Source organism: Photinus pyralis, unplaced genomic scaffold, assembly GCF_008802855.1.
Source record: "Photinus pyralis isolate 1611_PpyrPB1 unplaced genomic scaffold, Ppyr1.3 Ppyr1.4_LG3a, whole genome shotgun sequence".
In the NCBI taxonomy this organism is placed as follows: Eukaryota; Metazoa; Arthropoda; class Insecta; order Coleoptera; family Lampyridae; genus Photinus; species Photinus pyralis.
In genome coordinates, this window is record NW_022170509.1 from 21,125,956 (window position 1) to 21,140,577 (window position 14,622).

At 35.2% G+C, this 14,622-nt stretch overlaps 3 protein-coding genes across 4 annotated transcripts; all 3 read right to left on the reverse strand.

Moving 5' to 3' along the window:
- Positions 1-2,051: 2,051 nt before the first annotated feature.
- On the reverse strand, positions 2,052-3,900 carry LOC116165370 (V-type proton ATPase 21 kDa proteolipid subunit-like). Its single transcript, XM_031479752.1, has 7 exons — positions 3,361-3,900; positions 3,114-3,299; positions 3,016-3,064; positions 2,880-2,963; positions 2,685-2,832; positions 2,381-2,632; positions 2,052-2,331 (listed from the first exon to the last, which is right to left on the reverse strand). The coding sequence occupies exons 2-7, from the start codon at positions 3,172-3,174 to the stop codon at positions 2,299-2,301; spliced, it is 627 nt and encodes a 208-aa protein (XP_031335612.1). The 5' UTR covers positions 3,175-3,299; positions 3,361-3,900; the 3' UTR covers positions 2,052-2,298.
- Positions 3,901-4,475: 575 nt separating this feature from the next.
- On the reverse strand, positions 4,476-5,755 carry LOC116165371 (V-type proton ATPase 21 kDa proteolipid subunit-like). Its single transcript, XM_031479753.1, has 6 exons — positions 5,587-5,755; positions 5,471-5,519; positions 5,334-5,417; positions 5,136-5,283; positions 4,834-5,085; positions 4,476-4,779 (listed from the first exon to the last, which is right to left on the reverse strand). The coding sequence occupies exons 1-6, from the start codon at positions 5,645-5,647 to the stop codon at positions 4,747-4,749; spliced, it is 627 nt and encodes a 208-aa protein (XP_031335613.1). The 5' UTR covers positions 5,648-5,755; the 3' UTR covers positions 4,476-4,746.
- A 56-nt stretch (positions 5,756-5,811) lies between these two features.
- On the reverse strand, positions 5,812-13,056 carry LOC116165369 (nuclear receptor subfamily 2 group C member 1-A). 2 transcript variants are annotated; one of them, XM_031479750.1, is made up of 6 exons: positions 12,518-13,056; positions 12,271-12,462; positions 11,835-12,222; positions 8,622-9,014; positions 8,436-8,572; positions 5,812-8,388 (listed from the first exon to the last, which is right to left on the reverse strand). In XM_031479750.1, the coding sequence occupies exons 1-6, from the start codon at positions 12,804-12,806 to the stop codon at positions 8,333-8,335; spliced, it is 1,455 nt and encodes a 484-aa protein (XP_031335610.1). In that variant the 5' UTR covers positions 12,807-13,056; the 3' UTR covers positions 5,812-8,332. The 2 variants fall into 2 exon arrangements, with proteins under 2 accessions (XP_031335610.1, XP_031335609.1); XM_031479749.1 differs by having other exon boundaries at positions 12,512-13,055.
- Between the last annotated feature and the right edge of the window lie 1,566 nt (positions 13,057-14,622).

Consider the following 14,622-nt stretch of genomic DNA (forward strand, 5'->3'; position numbering starts at 1 on the left):
ACTGTATGTGTTCTTAATAAATGGCTAGTAATGAAAATATTGAAAGAAACAACAATATCCAATTTCGACCTGAGGTTGCTGATAAGTTATGATGCTTTCTTGAGATCTATTCCCTGAACTCCTGCTACTTATATATGAATATTTGGGAAGAAACTTTTTATGGAAGGAAAATTGCGACAGAGCCAGTTAAATTTATTTACTTACTTATTATTCTCTACCAGTTATTAAAAATAGTTGTAAACAGTATAACTATATAGGTACTATAAAGCTTGGTATTTGCGCACTCCTTTGATTTTCACTCTGAACTGTACATACTGTCTCTATTTTTTTATGGATCGACTAACATACTCCAATTTAGAGTGTAAAGATTAAACAGCGAGAGTCCGAAAGTGTTTGATATTTAAAGGAAGGTTATTAATGAAAAGGAGAAACCGTACCAGGCTCAAAATTGGGGTACTGCTGCTATAGCACGAAATGGATCCGATACCTTAGAATGTACAAAATGTAAGAACATGCTTAATAAAACCTTCAAAATGACATTTTTTTAATACATAGATTAGTATGTAGACACAGTAGAATGCAATCATTATTTTTTTGACAAGTACATTTTTGCAAAAATCTTAATTTTGTTTTTTTGGTCACTCTGACTGTTTCCTTCTACATTCCTTCCTTCCTACATTCTCCTTCACAAAGTTCTAATTCAATAAGAGATACTGTAATGCAACCCCACAAGTCATTTTAGCGGTCTGTTTCAATTGGACCAGCTATAACCATCCAAGATGTGGACCTACACAACTTATGTAAGCATCCATTACCTACAAAACACCCATCTAAGAGAAAAATATCTGTTGTACATTTTCTTGCTTTATATTAAACTCCTACAAAACTCTCCTGAACCTTAAAGCATCTTAGTCAGAGCTGGGAAAGTTACTTTGATAAAGTAACTAAGTTATTTTCCATAGTTACTTTCCAAAAAGTAACTTAAGTTACTTGAGTAACTAGATACTTAGAAACAAAAGTAACTTAGTTACAGTTACTAGTAACTAAGTTACTGTTAAAAAAGTTCTTTTAAAAAGATACTTTCGAGTTGCTTGCTTCAAATTTCAACAAACAATAGGAAACAGCTGAATACTGAATAACCCAAAGTTTTATTTTCATATTATTTCGTTCACAAGCACAACAGTCTCACGTTTACAACTAACAAGGTAAATGGCGAGTTGCAATTTTTTTATAACCATCAGCTAACATGAACAAATATCTGCCGATGCGTCACTGGGCGCCGCCGTGCTGTTGTCGAGTCGCAAATTCGAAAAATGTACAGATAAGACATTTTGAGTATATAATTACAACGGCAATGGTAGGGTGCATCGACATCTTATTCATACTCCTACATTACATAATATATCAAATATCAGAGATAAAAAATTGCACTTTACCACTGGTAGATACCTTTTATCATCTCCTCAATATTAAATTATAAGTAGGACTATTTTTTTTTATTGACATTATTTAAACGCTGTGAGATCTAAAAGGTATTTTGAGGAATAATTTTATAATAAATAAAAAGTAACTTTTCGGTAGGTAACTAAGTTCTTTTTAGGTAACTTAGTTACTTTATAAGTAACCAAGTTCCTCTGAATATGGAAAAGTTATAAGTTACTTTTAGAAAGTAACTAAGTTACAAGTTACTTTTAGTGTTATTTCAAAAGTAAGTTACAGTAACTTAAATTTTAGTTACTTCCCAGCTCTGATCTTAGTGAATCAAATCCAAGGTATCAAAATGAAATGTCCACATCTAGTAAGCAAGACAAATGCATCTTGTGGAAAGCTTCTCACCAATAAGCATCAGTCATTTAACCGTGTAGGTGGGTACAATACAGCATTTTTCAAGTTTTACTTTTAACAAAAGAGAGAGACAGAGAAAGAGATGAAATAAACATGTTAGTTAAATAAATTTTATATTCAAGATCCAACAAAACAAAATGTTTCCTAATGAATGTATAGGTACATTGAAATTAAACCTACTATTGTGAATTAAATATGAACTCCTGTTGTCATTTTTAAATTATCTACTATTTAATACTATAGAATACTAACCAAAAATTATTTAACAAAACTATCTACAATGAAGAATTAACATTGAATACCACTACTAATACTACTGCAACAATTATCAGACATGTCATTAATTTCATAGGTTTACAATTTATAGTAGTTAAAAGGTTCCCTACTACTCTTACAACATAAATATATACATAAATTGGAATGAGCGTATTTTTAAAATACAACTTTTTTCATCTACACCTTGTCACCCATAGCAACCTTCGCCACCTGTATAAATAAAATACAGCTACCGTTTGTTGGTTAAATAACAACTTACCATGTAAATGCCAACGATCAGGCCAAAAAGACCAATGGCACTACCAAAAATTTCAACAATCAGAATTTTGACAAATAGTGCAGAGTTCGCCGCATCTGCCAAAGCTGCCCCAGAACCAACAATACCTACTGCTATTCCACAGAACAGATTCACAAAGCCAACTGCAACTCCAGAACCGAACATTAAATAACCAGCCATCCAATTTTTACTTCTAACATTTTCATTTTCTTCGGCTACTTTTAGTGAGAAATCCTGCAATATTGGTGTACGTAAGATACAGCAGAGCTAAATAATATCTACTAACAGATAAATAACCGGATAATACAATTGCTGTAATCAGTCCGTAAATTGCCACAGCTTCACAGAAAATGACGGAAATTAAATTCTTGGTCTTGATACGAGGAGCCTTAACGCCACCACCAATAATGCTAACACCAGTCGTATGGATGCCTCTATAAATATGGAAAAGTTACACAGTAAATTAATGCGAAATACTAACGCAGCAGCCCCAACAACCGAAAGTGCAACTGATAGACCAATACCAATTGTAGCCCACATATAAGGAGATGTATCTTCGAGGAACCTACAACGTTCAAAATGTTAAACTTACTAGACATTCTTACATCGATAATTACCATCCGACACTGATACGCTCTCCTTTTCCAGTTAGTACATGATACAGTGCTAAAAAATAAAACATTCAAAAAGGATCATTTATTCTGGAGCTACTTACTCAAAACTGTAATAATCGACACCGCGCTGCCAATGAATATCTTCCCCAGTAAAGCCTGCATCGCGAAGACCCAAGAAAATGTATCGCACTCCTCCCGTAACTCGCCAATTTGAAATTCTCACATAAAATCACGTGAAATTTGAGGAGTGTACATTAAAAAAGGAGTTGGGATGGGAGAACGACTTGCTTTAATTAATGAAAATCGATAATACAGATTCCTTTTTCACAGACCAGCTTATTTACTTACGTCTTCAGCAATCTGTATCTCGCGGATTGTCCTTGCCGTCTATATTTCAATTTCTAGGGGATGGAGATCTTATTCTTGGATGATAAATTTATATAAACTTAACCCCTTCGATCATATGACCCAAACTTAACACTGACAGTTTGCAATGTCAAATTCGCCATTAGATGGCACTGTCTTGTAAAATTTTTTTGGCAGCATTCAACAAAGAGAATAAGGTCACAATGACTTCTTGGGTCTGGGCATTGTATATGGTCTGGGTGTAGGCGCCTCCGTTTATTTTTCAATTAGCAGGTCGGCTTAATAGAACCACTTTTGTTTCATAGCGACACTTCTGTTTAAAAGGCTCCTCTTAACATGTGTATTGTTTGGACCGTCATCTGACTGGTCTGGCATGTGTCTTTCCTAAGTTCCTATCTACTGTAACATTATTAATAGATAACCGCAGTTGTCTGATTCAAAACCCAACGGCATTGTCAACATTTAAATATGGGCTGCTGGGGTACAAACAGTCTAGAATTTTGTCACATTTACACATATGGTCTATTTTATATGTTCTATTTATTTGTTTGTACCCTAACAGCATATGAAACAAATACCTACGTCTAAATCTGTGTTAATGTCGCCCACAAAATGCCCATTCTTCTCATATACATAAAGATGTTAGTTAAATTTGATCTAAGTATCTTGTGCCATCAACTTAAATACAGCAAAAAGAAAACGCTATATATCTAAGGATTAAGTTAATGAAAAAAACCACATACTTCCTAAACATTGATTTTACAATTTTAGTCATAAATCTCTTGATTTTTAATATTTTATCAGTGGTCGAATTGAGTGAGTGGCGCGGGGGTTTGGCGTACCACCACTTTTTATAAATAATGATAATGTACCCCCACAAAAGTACCCGGAAATGTTTGAAGATCGTTGAACAAAAATAAATTAAATTTCACGATTCGTCCCTAAAAAATCCTGCTTTTTTTTAGTTACTTTGATCGCTGCATATTATCATACAGGGAACTTTGATCAATTTTTAAACCAGGTGGCAAATTCTTGAGAGAATTCGACTTCCTAGCTCAAACCATCAGATAGGTAGGTATTTAAAAAAACGCTATGCCTAATGTACACTACCAAAATTTTAATAAAACGAGAATTAGCCGATTCGTCGACAAAAAACTCTTAGTTTTTTAACTGTGATTAATTTAGCTCATGCTAGGAAACTAATAATAACTCTGTGTGAGATACTTAACATCAAATAATTTTTAATTTGCACACTTACACACATAAACTATACACATCTAAAAACAAATTTTAGGGAAATTGTAATAACGTTCACGAGTATTACACATAAGGGCACCCACTACGCTCTTTTACGTTGGCTTACACAGCTTAGATGCTATCTCCCATACTTGCCCGAGAATTCTACAATGAGCGATGTTAGCTATACAGTTTAAGAAATGTAAGAATTGATTATACCATATATACTCCGACAATTAATCCAAACAGTCCAATGGCACTTCCAAAAATTTCGATAATTAACACTTTAACGAAAAGAGCGGCATTTGCGGCATCAGCTAATGCTGCCCCGGACCCAACAATACCAACAGCTAAGCCACAAAACAGATTAACCAATCCGACAGATAATCCAGCCCCAAAAATAACGTATCCACCCATGTAATTCTTGGCCCGTAAATCGTCATTAAATTCGAATTTACTAGACGAATAGTCCTATAACGTTGATGGTACAAAATACAGTACTAAAGTAGAATTCAACTTACTGTAATAATTCCCGATAAAACAATAGCCATAATTAAGCCATAAATCGCAACCGCTTCGCAAAAGATAATGGAAATTAAATTTTTGGTCTTTATACGTGGAGCTTTTACACCACCCCCCAGTATACTAACACCTGTTGTGTAAATCCCCCTATTTAAAGATGAATAAGATTTTTGAGAATATTTAAGGTGATTTCTTACACTGCTGCTCCAACAACGGATAAGGAAACCGAAAATCCTATACCCAACGACGCCCACATATAGGGTGAAGTACTTTCAAGAAACCTTAAAAGGGGATCAAATGTAATTGTGATTTTCAATAAACGTAAATGACTTACCATCCCAAACTAATTTCAGTTCCTTTTCCCGTGAATAGGTAATACAGCGCTGTCAAGCATAATTTACAAGTCATATGATTTAGTTCATTTACTACAATTTTGAAATTTGCACTTACCTACAAAGATCACAAACAAAGACACTGCTAGCGAGAATAAGTAAGATAAATAATAACGCATTTTTAATTGCAATATTAATAAGTTAAGCAATTGAAAGAAACTAAAAATGGATTACACAATTTCAGTGATTTATCTATCACAAGCAGCACATGATGAACTGGTGAAAGGTGTGTAGGATAAAGATAAGGCTTATCTGTATAGAGGGGATAAAATGAGTACAGATATGTCTAATATTTACATTTTAAATGTAATTTATTTTATATAATACAGAATGGATCAAAAATTACACTATTTGCAAGTTGACCGATGTCCCTTGTGTAAATATCTAAGTATAAAAATACATTTTCAAAAACTGTAATCTACATTGAGAACAGTGTATGTATTTTCAAACTACCCACTAGAGGCAGTTAAATCAAAAAGTAGCTCAGCAATGGAATTGATCAATTAGATTAGCAGATTGTATCATTCACTGTATTACTGCAAAGAACATTAGTATAAATTACAAGACAGGTATCACTACTTTTCTAACCAAATGAATTTGTATACATTCGCTTACACAAAATCTGTTTAAGAAAAAATAGGAATATACGCATCTAGTCAAAGCATTAGAGAATGCAGGTAGCCATCAATGTTTCGCACTCCAGCTCAAATAAGATATAAAAACAACTGTAACTCTTCCTTTCGACATAGGAAAGCAGGCAATATGGTATGAATGACAACGTGAATTACATATACCCTACGTACGAACCACCTTCAGCATGTAATTAACTCCCATTCATTAAATAAGTTTCCAATAATAATAATGAGAGATGTAGAAACTACTCGTTAAATTGTAAAGCAATATTATGATCAGTGTAATGGGAGAGTTTCGTGGAGGGTTATGGTGTTTTTTTCGAAAATTACAATAGCGCGCATATATTTCAAAACACAGGGAATAATTAAATATGTATAGTAGATGATGAAATTTCTTGCAACAAAATCAGGGGTAACATGTCTTCAACAATATTTGAAAGCTAAAATGAATGGAAGCAGTACGTGTGGATAGCAGATGCTGGAGAACTCGCACTAAGAGGTGCTGCGGAAAAACATATTTGAGATATCTAAATGCGTCGCGTCGCGGAGTTTATTGTCAGAAATTGAGTCCTTCTACATGTTATCTTGTATAATGGTGATGTAAACAGTCACAATCTGCTTTGTTACTACCTCAGTTGAACACTGTAAAAAGTAGCTCAAAATCAACAGCAATGCCTGCAAAAGAAGGAAACAAAACTAAAATCGTCAAGTTTTAAAGGAAATTTTTGTAGTAGAAGTGTGGATATTGAAAGAGGACCGCAAAAGCCCAAAACTACTTCAACTAAAACTAGTATTTCAAAAGAAACTACTGAGCATGTGGTCTGCCACTGTGACGCTTTGATCAGGAACAGACATCAACTCCTTGGAGACAGCTATCTGGAACCGGGGAGGGTGAAGCAACTTAGGTTAAAGGAATAATTGCGCGAAAAAAAGGGGGTATGCACAATGGGCCTCTGGTGTGCCTAAGTGCTGCCTGGTTCGGCTCCCCTATGAATAGAATAAAATAGTACTTCAAACACCAAGACAACTGAAAGTAGAAGACATATAAATCACCTCAAATTGAGGAAGATTACACTAGTTCGTGCGCGCGATCATGATTTTTAATGAAATTCTATGACTATACTTAGAGGTCATCACATCAGTTTTGGAAGACATTTTAAAATGTATCAGAACAATTAATTAATGGTCATATGTTCTTATATGACTATTTAATAGTGAGTGGGATTTCAGTCACCATCAATATAAACTTACAAAACTACCATGATCGAACTCAAATTTGATTTACGGTATCCCATCAGTTAGCTAAAACTGACTAGCTTACCTAATTGTACCAGTTACAAACGTATGATTTGGACGTGGTTACTGGTAACATTCTGGCTGCTACAACAAATTTTTGTTTTTTCTTAAGCCCTGTACAGAGTTTGCATCATTTTTGTGCACCTGTGCTCTGGACTACCCTCAAAACCAATATACGCTATCAACCATTAAACTCTCATAATGTGCGATTGGTTCTCCCTATTATTAGTGCATTCCGTAAATAATTACTATTTACAATCTAATTTACACGGTCAATTGTTGGCAAGATACTTGAAATTTTAGATACAAAATACATGACGTCTGTCTTGTATTTTCATAAAGGCAAGAGTGACAAATTTCAAGATACAATCTGCTATATTGTACAGTTGAAATTGAGCAAAAAAGTTTACATTACCGAAGACATTTCCAAGGCACCAACCTATGTTATCACAGAATGAGTGTGCATTGCACGAATTGAATAAATAGTATCATTTCACCACAAATTCGTTTCTATATAGAATGAAGAACTCTATTGCATACAAATTACGTATATCTTATAACAATTTCACTGGTTTCGTTATTGTCTAAGGTTTATCAAATAATAAATAGCATTCTCGTTAAAACCACATATGCGAAATAACGTCCACCTTGATCAATTTCTGGTTCATTATTATTATTATATTATCTAAGGCCTGCACTCAAATTATACCTAATATTATAAATATGTACTTGCACTTTTAATGGTTATAAAAACACGAAATTAAGATTATAAATAAACTGATTATAAGTACTACTTGGACCAGTTTTGGATATTATATCACGAATTTTACGAACCCCAAAAGTTCTGCCAGGAACGTCGCACATGAAAAATTGCATTTATTTACACAAAAATTCTTCTATATGCTCAGTTTGTAATTGTCTACCGCAACTTCCTGAAAGCAAATCCGTTGGTAATGTGCAATGAACACAAGAAACCTACCTGTGATGCTTGTGCCCATACGAAGAATGTACGGTATTACACTGTCGATCTGAACTTGTCCAATTAATCCCGCAAAAAATAATTCTTCTAGTACTTGCGGGTCTAACGCACGCAATGGTGAAACACGAAGAAGCAATCTGTAAAAACACATAACGATTTTGAACCACAAATGCTTACACAACTTACCTAGGAAATCTGTCAGTGTCATCCGGAAAACTGCTAATAATATAATTTTGTAACGCTTGGAAGGACTTTTCTTGAAACTTTTCTACTTGCTTGCGAAACAATAGCTCTGGTTGATCAGGTGAAAATAATCGGATTGCTTTCAAGTATGCGTACTCGTGCTCATCTACATGCATACGATTGATTGTGGTAACGAAATCTTGCAGCTTTACAATGTGGTCTGTAACTTGTTTCACTTTAATCGCGGACATTTTATCTTGCGCTATTGAAGTGTGCAAGTGACTGACAAGTGACGACAAAATGGTAGAGAGTGACAAGGACTGCGAGCACTGGGCCAAACCGAGAGCAAATAATTCGACCCAACATCCTCGGAGCAATGTAATTTGCGTATCTGCGCTGAAATAAAAGAAAACAGTGGTATAATTACAAAAATGTTACACAGTTTTTATCAAACAATAAATTCAATTCGTGACCCTTTTCACTAGCGGTTTATTTAACGAACTATGGTGCCTCCATCTTAGTAAATCAGTCTAAAAAGATCAGCTTTTAGAGAGCTCCTTCCAACTACTACCTATCCTGATTGCTTTTAGTAATTTTGAGAAACCTATACTGTTCCTTAAACCCAAAATTGGCCGAATTAAAAGAAAAATATTTTCTTCAACCAACGTCAACATCTGAATGTGAAAATTCACATACTCAGAGCACATGCATTTTCAGGTTGTGACACAACCAGCGCTGTTTACGGCAAAGGTAAAAACAGCTCCTCACACTCCTAGACAAAAATCCTGTTCTACAATACTGTGCAGCAGTCTTTAACAAGACCACTGCTACATCTGATGAAGTGTGTATAGCAGGACTTGGACAAAGACATGGCCCCTGTAGACATGGATGTCGATGATCTCAGTGATTTTGGGGATGATTATTCTTTTTTCCACTTTATTCAACAAAAGCCATTCATATATCGCAAAACAATGAACCTATAAGTATGGGTATGGTCTCAAAAAATTACACAGAAACTGAAACTTCACGCACTTAATTTGCAGAATGTGCACTTTTTAAAGCTTCCCCTCCTCATTACCCTAAGAAGGGGGTAGAATTCGGCAGATCCTCATTTCTAGTGCCAAGATATAGGTATAAACAAAGTTTCATTAATGTACATGTCAATATATGCAATAGTCGTTTTAGAAAAGTGCCCAACATCAAATAAAATAATTAAAAGGTAGTTCAGAGACAGAAAAGTGCAACACTCGTCAATTATAGTCTAGGTGATAAAGACATCTAACTGGACATTTTGAGGTGTTAAAGAAAAAAATGGTGGAATATGTTCAGTTAGGTGTCAGAAACAACATATTAAAAATCCCACCCCCCAGACTCTGTGCTAAAGGCTCCAGCCACCCCACCATCCCCCAAAAACCGTGTTTTTGCTCTTTTTGGCTGATATCTCGCGATCTATGAGGTCTATATCGAGGCCTATATGAAATATTTTTAGGTGAAAATATTTCTTGGGAAATTTCATACAAAGTAGATACTCAGAAGTTAGCCTAGGTGTACCTCTTAGCCTAGGAAATTCATAAAAGGGGCGAAAATAATCAATTTTCGTGGCTTTTTGCAAATATATCGCGACCTTTAGGGCTAGATGGAATGAAAATATTCATTGTAAAACAAAGTATTTCTTTAGAAATACTTTGTTTTACAATGAATATTTCCTAGAAATACTTTGTTTTACAATGAATATTTCCTCACACAGGAAAGTTGAAGGTGAAAGGTGACTTTACGCCAACTCTTCAGTTACCTATCTCGTATGAAATTGCACGAAGAGCATTTTCAGCTAAACATATTTCGTCTAGCCCTGAAGGTCGCGATATATTTGCAAAAAACCGCAAAAAAAAACACGAAAATGATGATTTTCGCCTCCTTTTATGAATTTTCTAGGCTAAGAGGTACACCTAGGTTAACTTCTGAGTATCTACCTTGTAAGAAATTTCACGAGGAGCATTTTCAGCTCAAAATATTTCATCTAGCCCTAAAGGTCGCGATATATTTGCAAAAAGCCACGAAAATTGATGATTTTCGCCTCTTTTATGAATTTCCTAGGCTAAGAGGTACACCTAGGCTAACTCCTGAGTATCTACCTTGTATGTAATTTCCCGAGAAATATTTTCAGCTATAAATATTTCATATAGACCTCATAGATTGCGAGATATCAACCAAAAAGAGCAAAAACACTGTTTTTGGGGGATGGTGGGGTGGCTGGAGCCTTTAGCACAGGGTCTGGAGGGTGGGATTTTTAATATGTTGTTTCTGACACCTAACTGAACATATTCCACAATTTTTTTCTTTTCCACCTCGAAATGTCCAGTTTGCCAATTTTACAGTCTCTATCGCCTAGACTATTATAGGTTCATGTATTTTTTTTAAAAAACGAATATGGGCATAATGTAATAATGTTCACTTTTAAGCAAAACTCCCTGTATATAGTAATATTTATAACCAAAAACATTGATTATATACTATGAACCAGATAGGCCACCTCTTTAGTAATAAAATGGGATACCTTTTTATCACTTGCACGTTAGTAAGAGAGGTATTGCATCGGGGTAAAAAATGACCCCTCACCTTTTTGACGGAAATATACGTTTTGAAGAACCAGGAATTTGAATCAAACAAAATCTCAATGTCGGTCTGTCTGTCCGTACTCTCATTTCCCCCTAAATGGATTAACTGATTGGAAACAAATTAGGTACGCATAAAGGAAGAGCAGAATCGCGCATGTGCAGGTGATATCTGCGCCTAGCCGCAGCGAATTTTTATAATTTGCGTGAAGGCGTATGTCTCAGTACGTGAAACATTTTCGCTTCAGTCCATGAGTCCATTTCCTATGAGAATCGTTCATTTTAAAGAAAAAGAGAGTGTCTACCTACAAATACTACTAGTAGCAGATTTTAATTTTATTTTTCCTATTTTCAATAACAAAATGATATATTTACAACCTGTAAATAAATAAACAAATGAGAAATATTGAAAATAAAATCTTTCTTCGCACTTACAATAAAAATGGACGTGAGACCTAGCTAATTTTTTTGATAGTATTTGGCCATCAGCAGCATATACCTGCAATATTTAGGAGCTATCGGCAACATCCAAAGAAACCCTAGCTACTTAATGAACTATAAACAACTATTACTACTTCAAGTGTTGAATCACCCGGAAGCTTACCTTAAAAGCTGAAAAGCCGGTATATTTCGCACCCAGTGTACGGAATGAAACAGAAGTCTAGAGCCACTTTCACAAATGTAATGCAGATTAAGATATGGAGGTACAGGTCCCGGTATTTGCAAGTTAAACGTAATGTGCTGGTCCTGAAGTAACGGGCCGTCAAATTCGAACGCCTTATCGTCAGTTAATGTAGGAAATTCGTTCCCGTTTAAACACTGTATTCGAGCAATTGTGTCGAGCGCCTTCGAAATGATCTGTTTCTCCTTCGCGACCGATAGTGAATCATTAAGCTCTCCGCCCACCATATTTACGCTGTCCATTGAAACATCGTCCTCCACACAATTAGGGGTTGGCGACATGTGATATTGGAGATCAGTTATGCTATTACCTAAGGATATAAATCATTACCCCGAACTTATTTTCTGTGATTCCTTACCAAAACGTTTATTAAGGAAGGGTAGTGCAAGATCACAGGGATTAAACGAACTTGGTAGAATGGTGGTGGCATCCGTGGATAAGTCTTTGCGAATAAAAATTTTATTCACATTCGAGGAACAATATGGTGAGCCTGCGACGCTGCTGTTGAATTCCTTTTTGTCGACGATGGGTTTGCGTTCGTGCTGCACAGCTAAAAATGAAATTGGGATTATAATGGATTGCAGAGTATATGCAACTACAATCACTTCGCATGCCACAAGCCAAACATTTTTGCAGTCTGCAATATTGACATCGATTACGATGATGTTTTGTGACTTCACAGTTCTTCGTCCCTCGACATTGATAACCTAACTGCTTCCTGATGGACCTTTTGAAGAAACCTTTGCATCCCTCGCAACTGATGGCACCGTAATGTCTGCCCGATGCTCGATCTCCACAAACAACACACAATTCTACTGTTAGACAAATGCTGTTTGCACTACTTCTATTTTTATCACTATGCATCTCCACCTTCACATTCGATTCCATATCCATAATGTAACACTTTGATATTTATATTTACAAAACTTAACCAAACTCTTAAACCAATTGCAAAAAAATAACAGCAGTTTGAGAAGTGCCGTATCGTTCGCGTATATACAAAGTGCACATTAATTAACAACGTTGTACAGTACACGTATTTCCATTACTTTAGAATTTAATATGTACACGAAATAAAGTTTATAAACAAATTTACACGTATCATTTTACATATACCTGTTGCAATCAACTTTTTATTAAAAATTAGAAAAATTAACTATTTCTGGTCGGCCAGGACCGTACTAAGGTGACATGGAGGTGCCCTTCAAAATGGCGCCAGTTTGAAAAAAAAAACACCTCGTACACGCTAATGCCATACAAAACGCAAAGCATATCTAACTGAAATCAGACGAGTAGAGTCAGAGCCTTCTGTTTCAATAATAAGGTCATTCTCCTGGACAGGAAGCAGTGGGTGAACTTCAAATATGCGTCTTCTAAAAGTGAATAGAAGTCAGATTAGGAAGATCACCAGTGTCCTTAGGATGCACTGGATGGTCAACTATCACAATATTAGGCTTGTAGGAGAGCCCACATGCAGGATCTGTGGCAAAGCAGATGAAACTACTAAGTATGTGGTCTACTGTGACGCTTTGATCAAAGACAGACATCTAAGCACAATGGGCCTTTGGTGTGCGCTACTTGGTCAGGCTCCCTTTATGAATAGATCGAATAGAAATAGGTCCCAAACTCCATCTTTGAGGATATTGATGTATTTTGCAAATTGCAATATTACTTTCAAAATAGACCACCTAGAGAATGGAAGATTTTATTATATTAACTTAGCTTCTATAAACTTATTGTTGGCAACCACCGTGTTATGATAATACATATAAGGTATTCCTACCTCTAGTATAAATTCAAAGTGAATCTAGTTTATGCTCGATGCAATTTAAGAGGAACCGGATACATTCTCTCAAAGAATCACACTTCCATAATAGTCTTCTAATGGTAATCATAATCGCGCGCATTTGTTTCAAAATGCGTGGCACACAAAAACCAATAGGAAAATAGTTACTAAAGACGCAAATACCTTAGAATGCTCGATTAATGTGAGCTCCACAGCGTCCGCACTCCATACTCCGCTCCACACATGCTTTTTATCCATTTATTTTGATTTCCAGAGTTTGTATCTTTATGATGCAGACTAAATGCACTACACTATGTTTAAGGACTTTTGGACGCCACAAAAGTGTGTATTTTTAGCTAAAAGTTCCTAGGTTTCTATAACAAGAACCCTGGTCAATAAACTGACAGCACAAAGAAAATTTCTTCGGTTGCAAAAAGCATCTTACATACAGTGACCACGCGCCTCACTTGCAGGGTTTAATTAAACATTTCTTGAGCCCCCTCTAGTTATGATAAAATATGGTGTCCAAATCAGCTAGTCACATTATTTATGCAGTTATGAGATTTGTATGTTTTAGTCTATATTTTATGGTACAACATTAACGGTAAACATTAATTGTCACTTTTTAGTTACCAATGTGTAGCAGAAAACACTTCTTAATACTTCGAATTACTGAACAAGATTTGGTATAAAAATGAATCGATTCCTCTCGATAGGTAAGTCAGTTCCATTTCTTCTCGTTATTTTATACCTGCTTACTTTGCCTTATAAAGAACAATTCCCAGCCAATGTTATTAATTTATTTTTAAAAAACAAGTTTTCTTCGAAACACGTGGCAAAGAAATTATCACATTGGTTTACTCACTTTAAAGGTCACATTATACATTATAGGTGAAAGTGTTATAAACATCAACTCCGATTAAC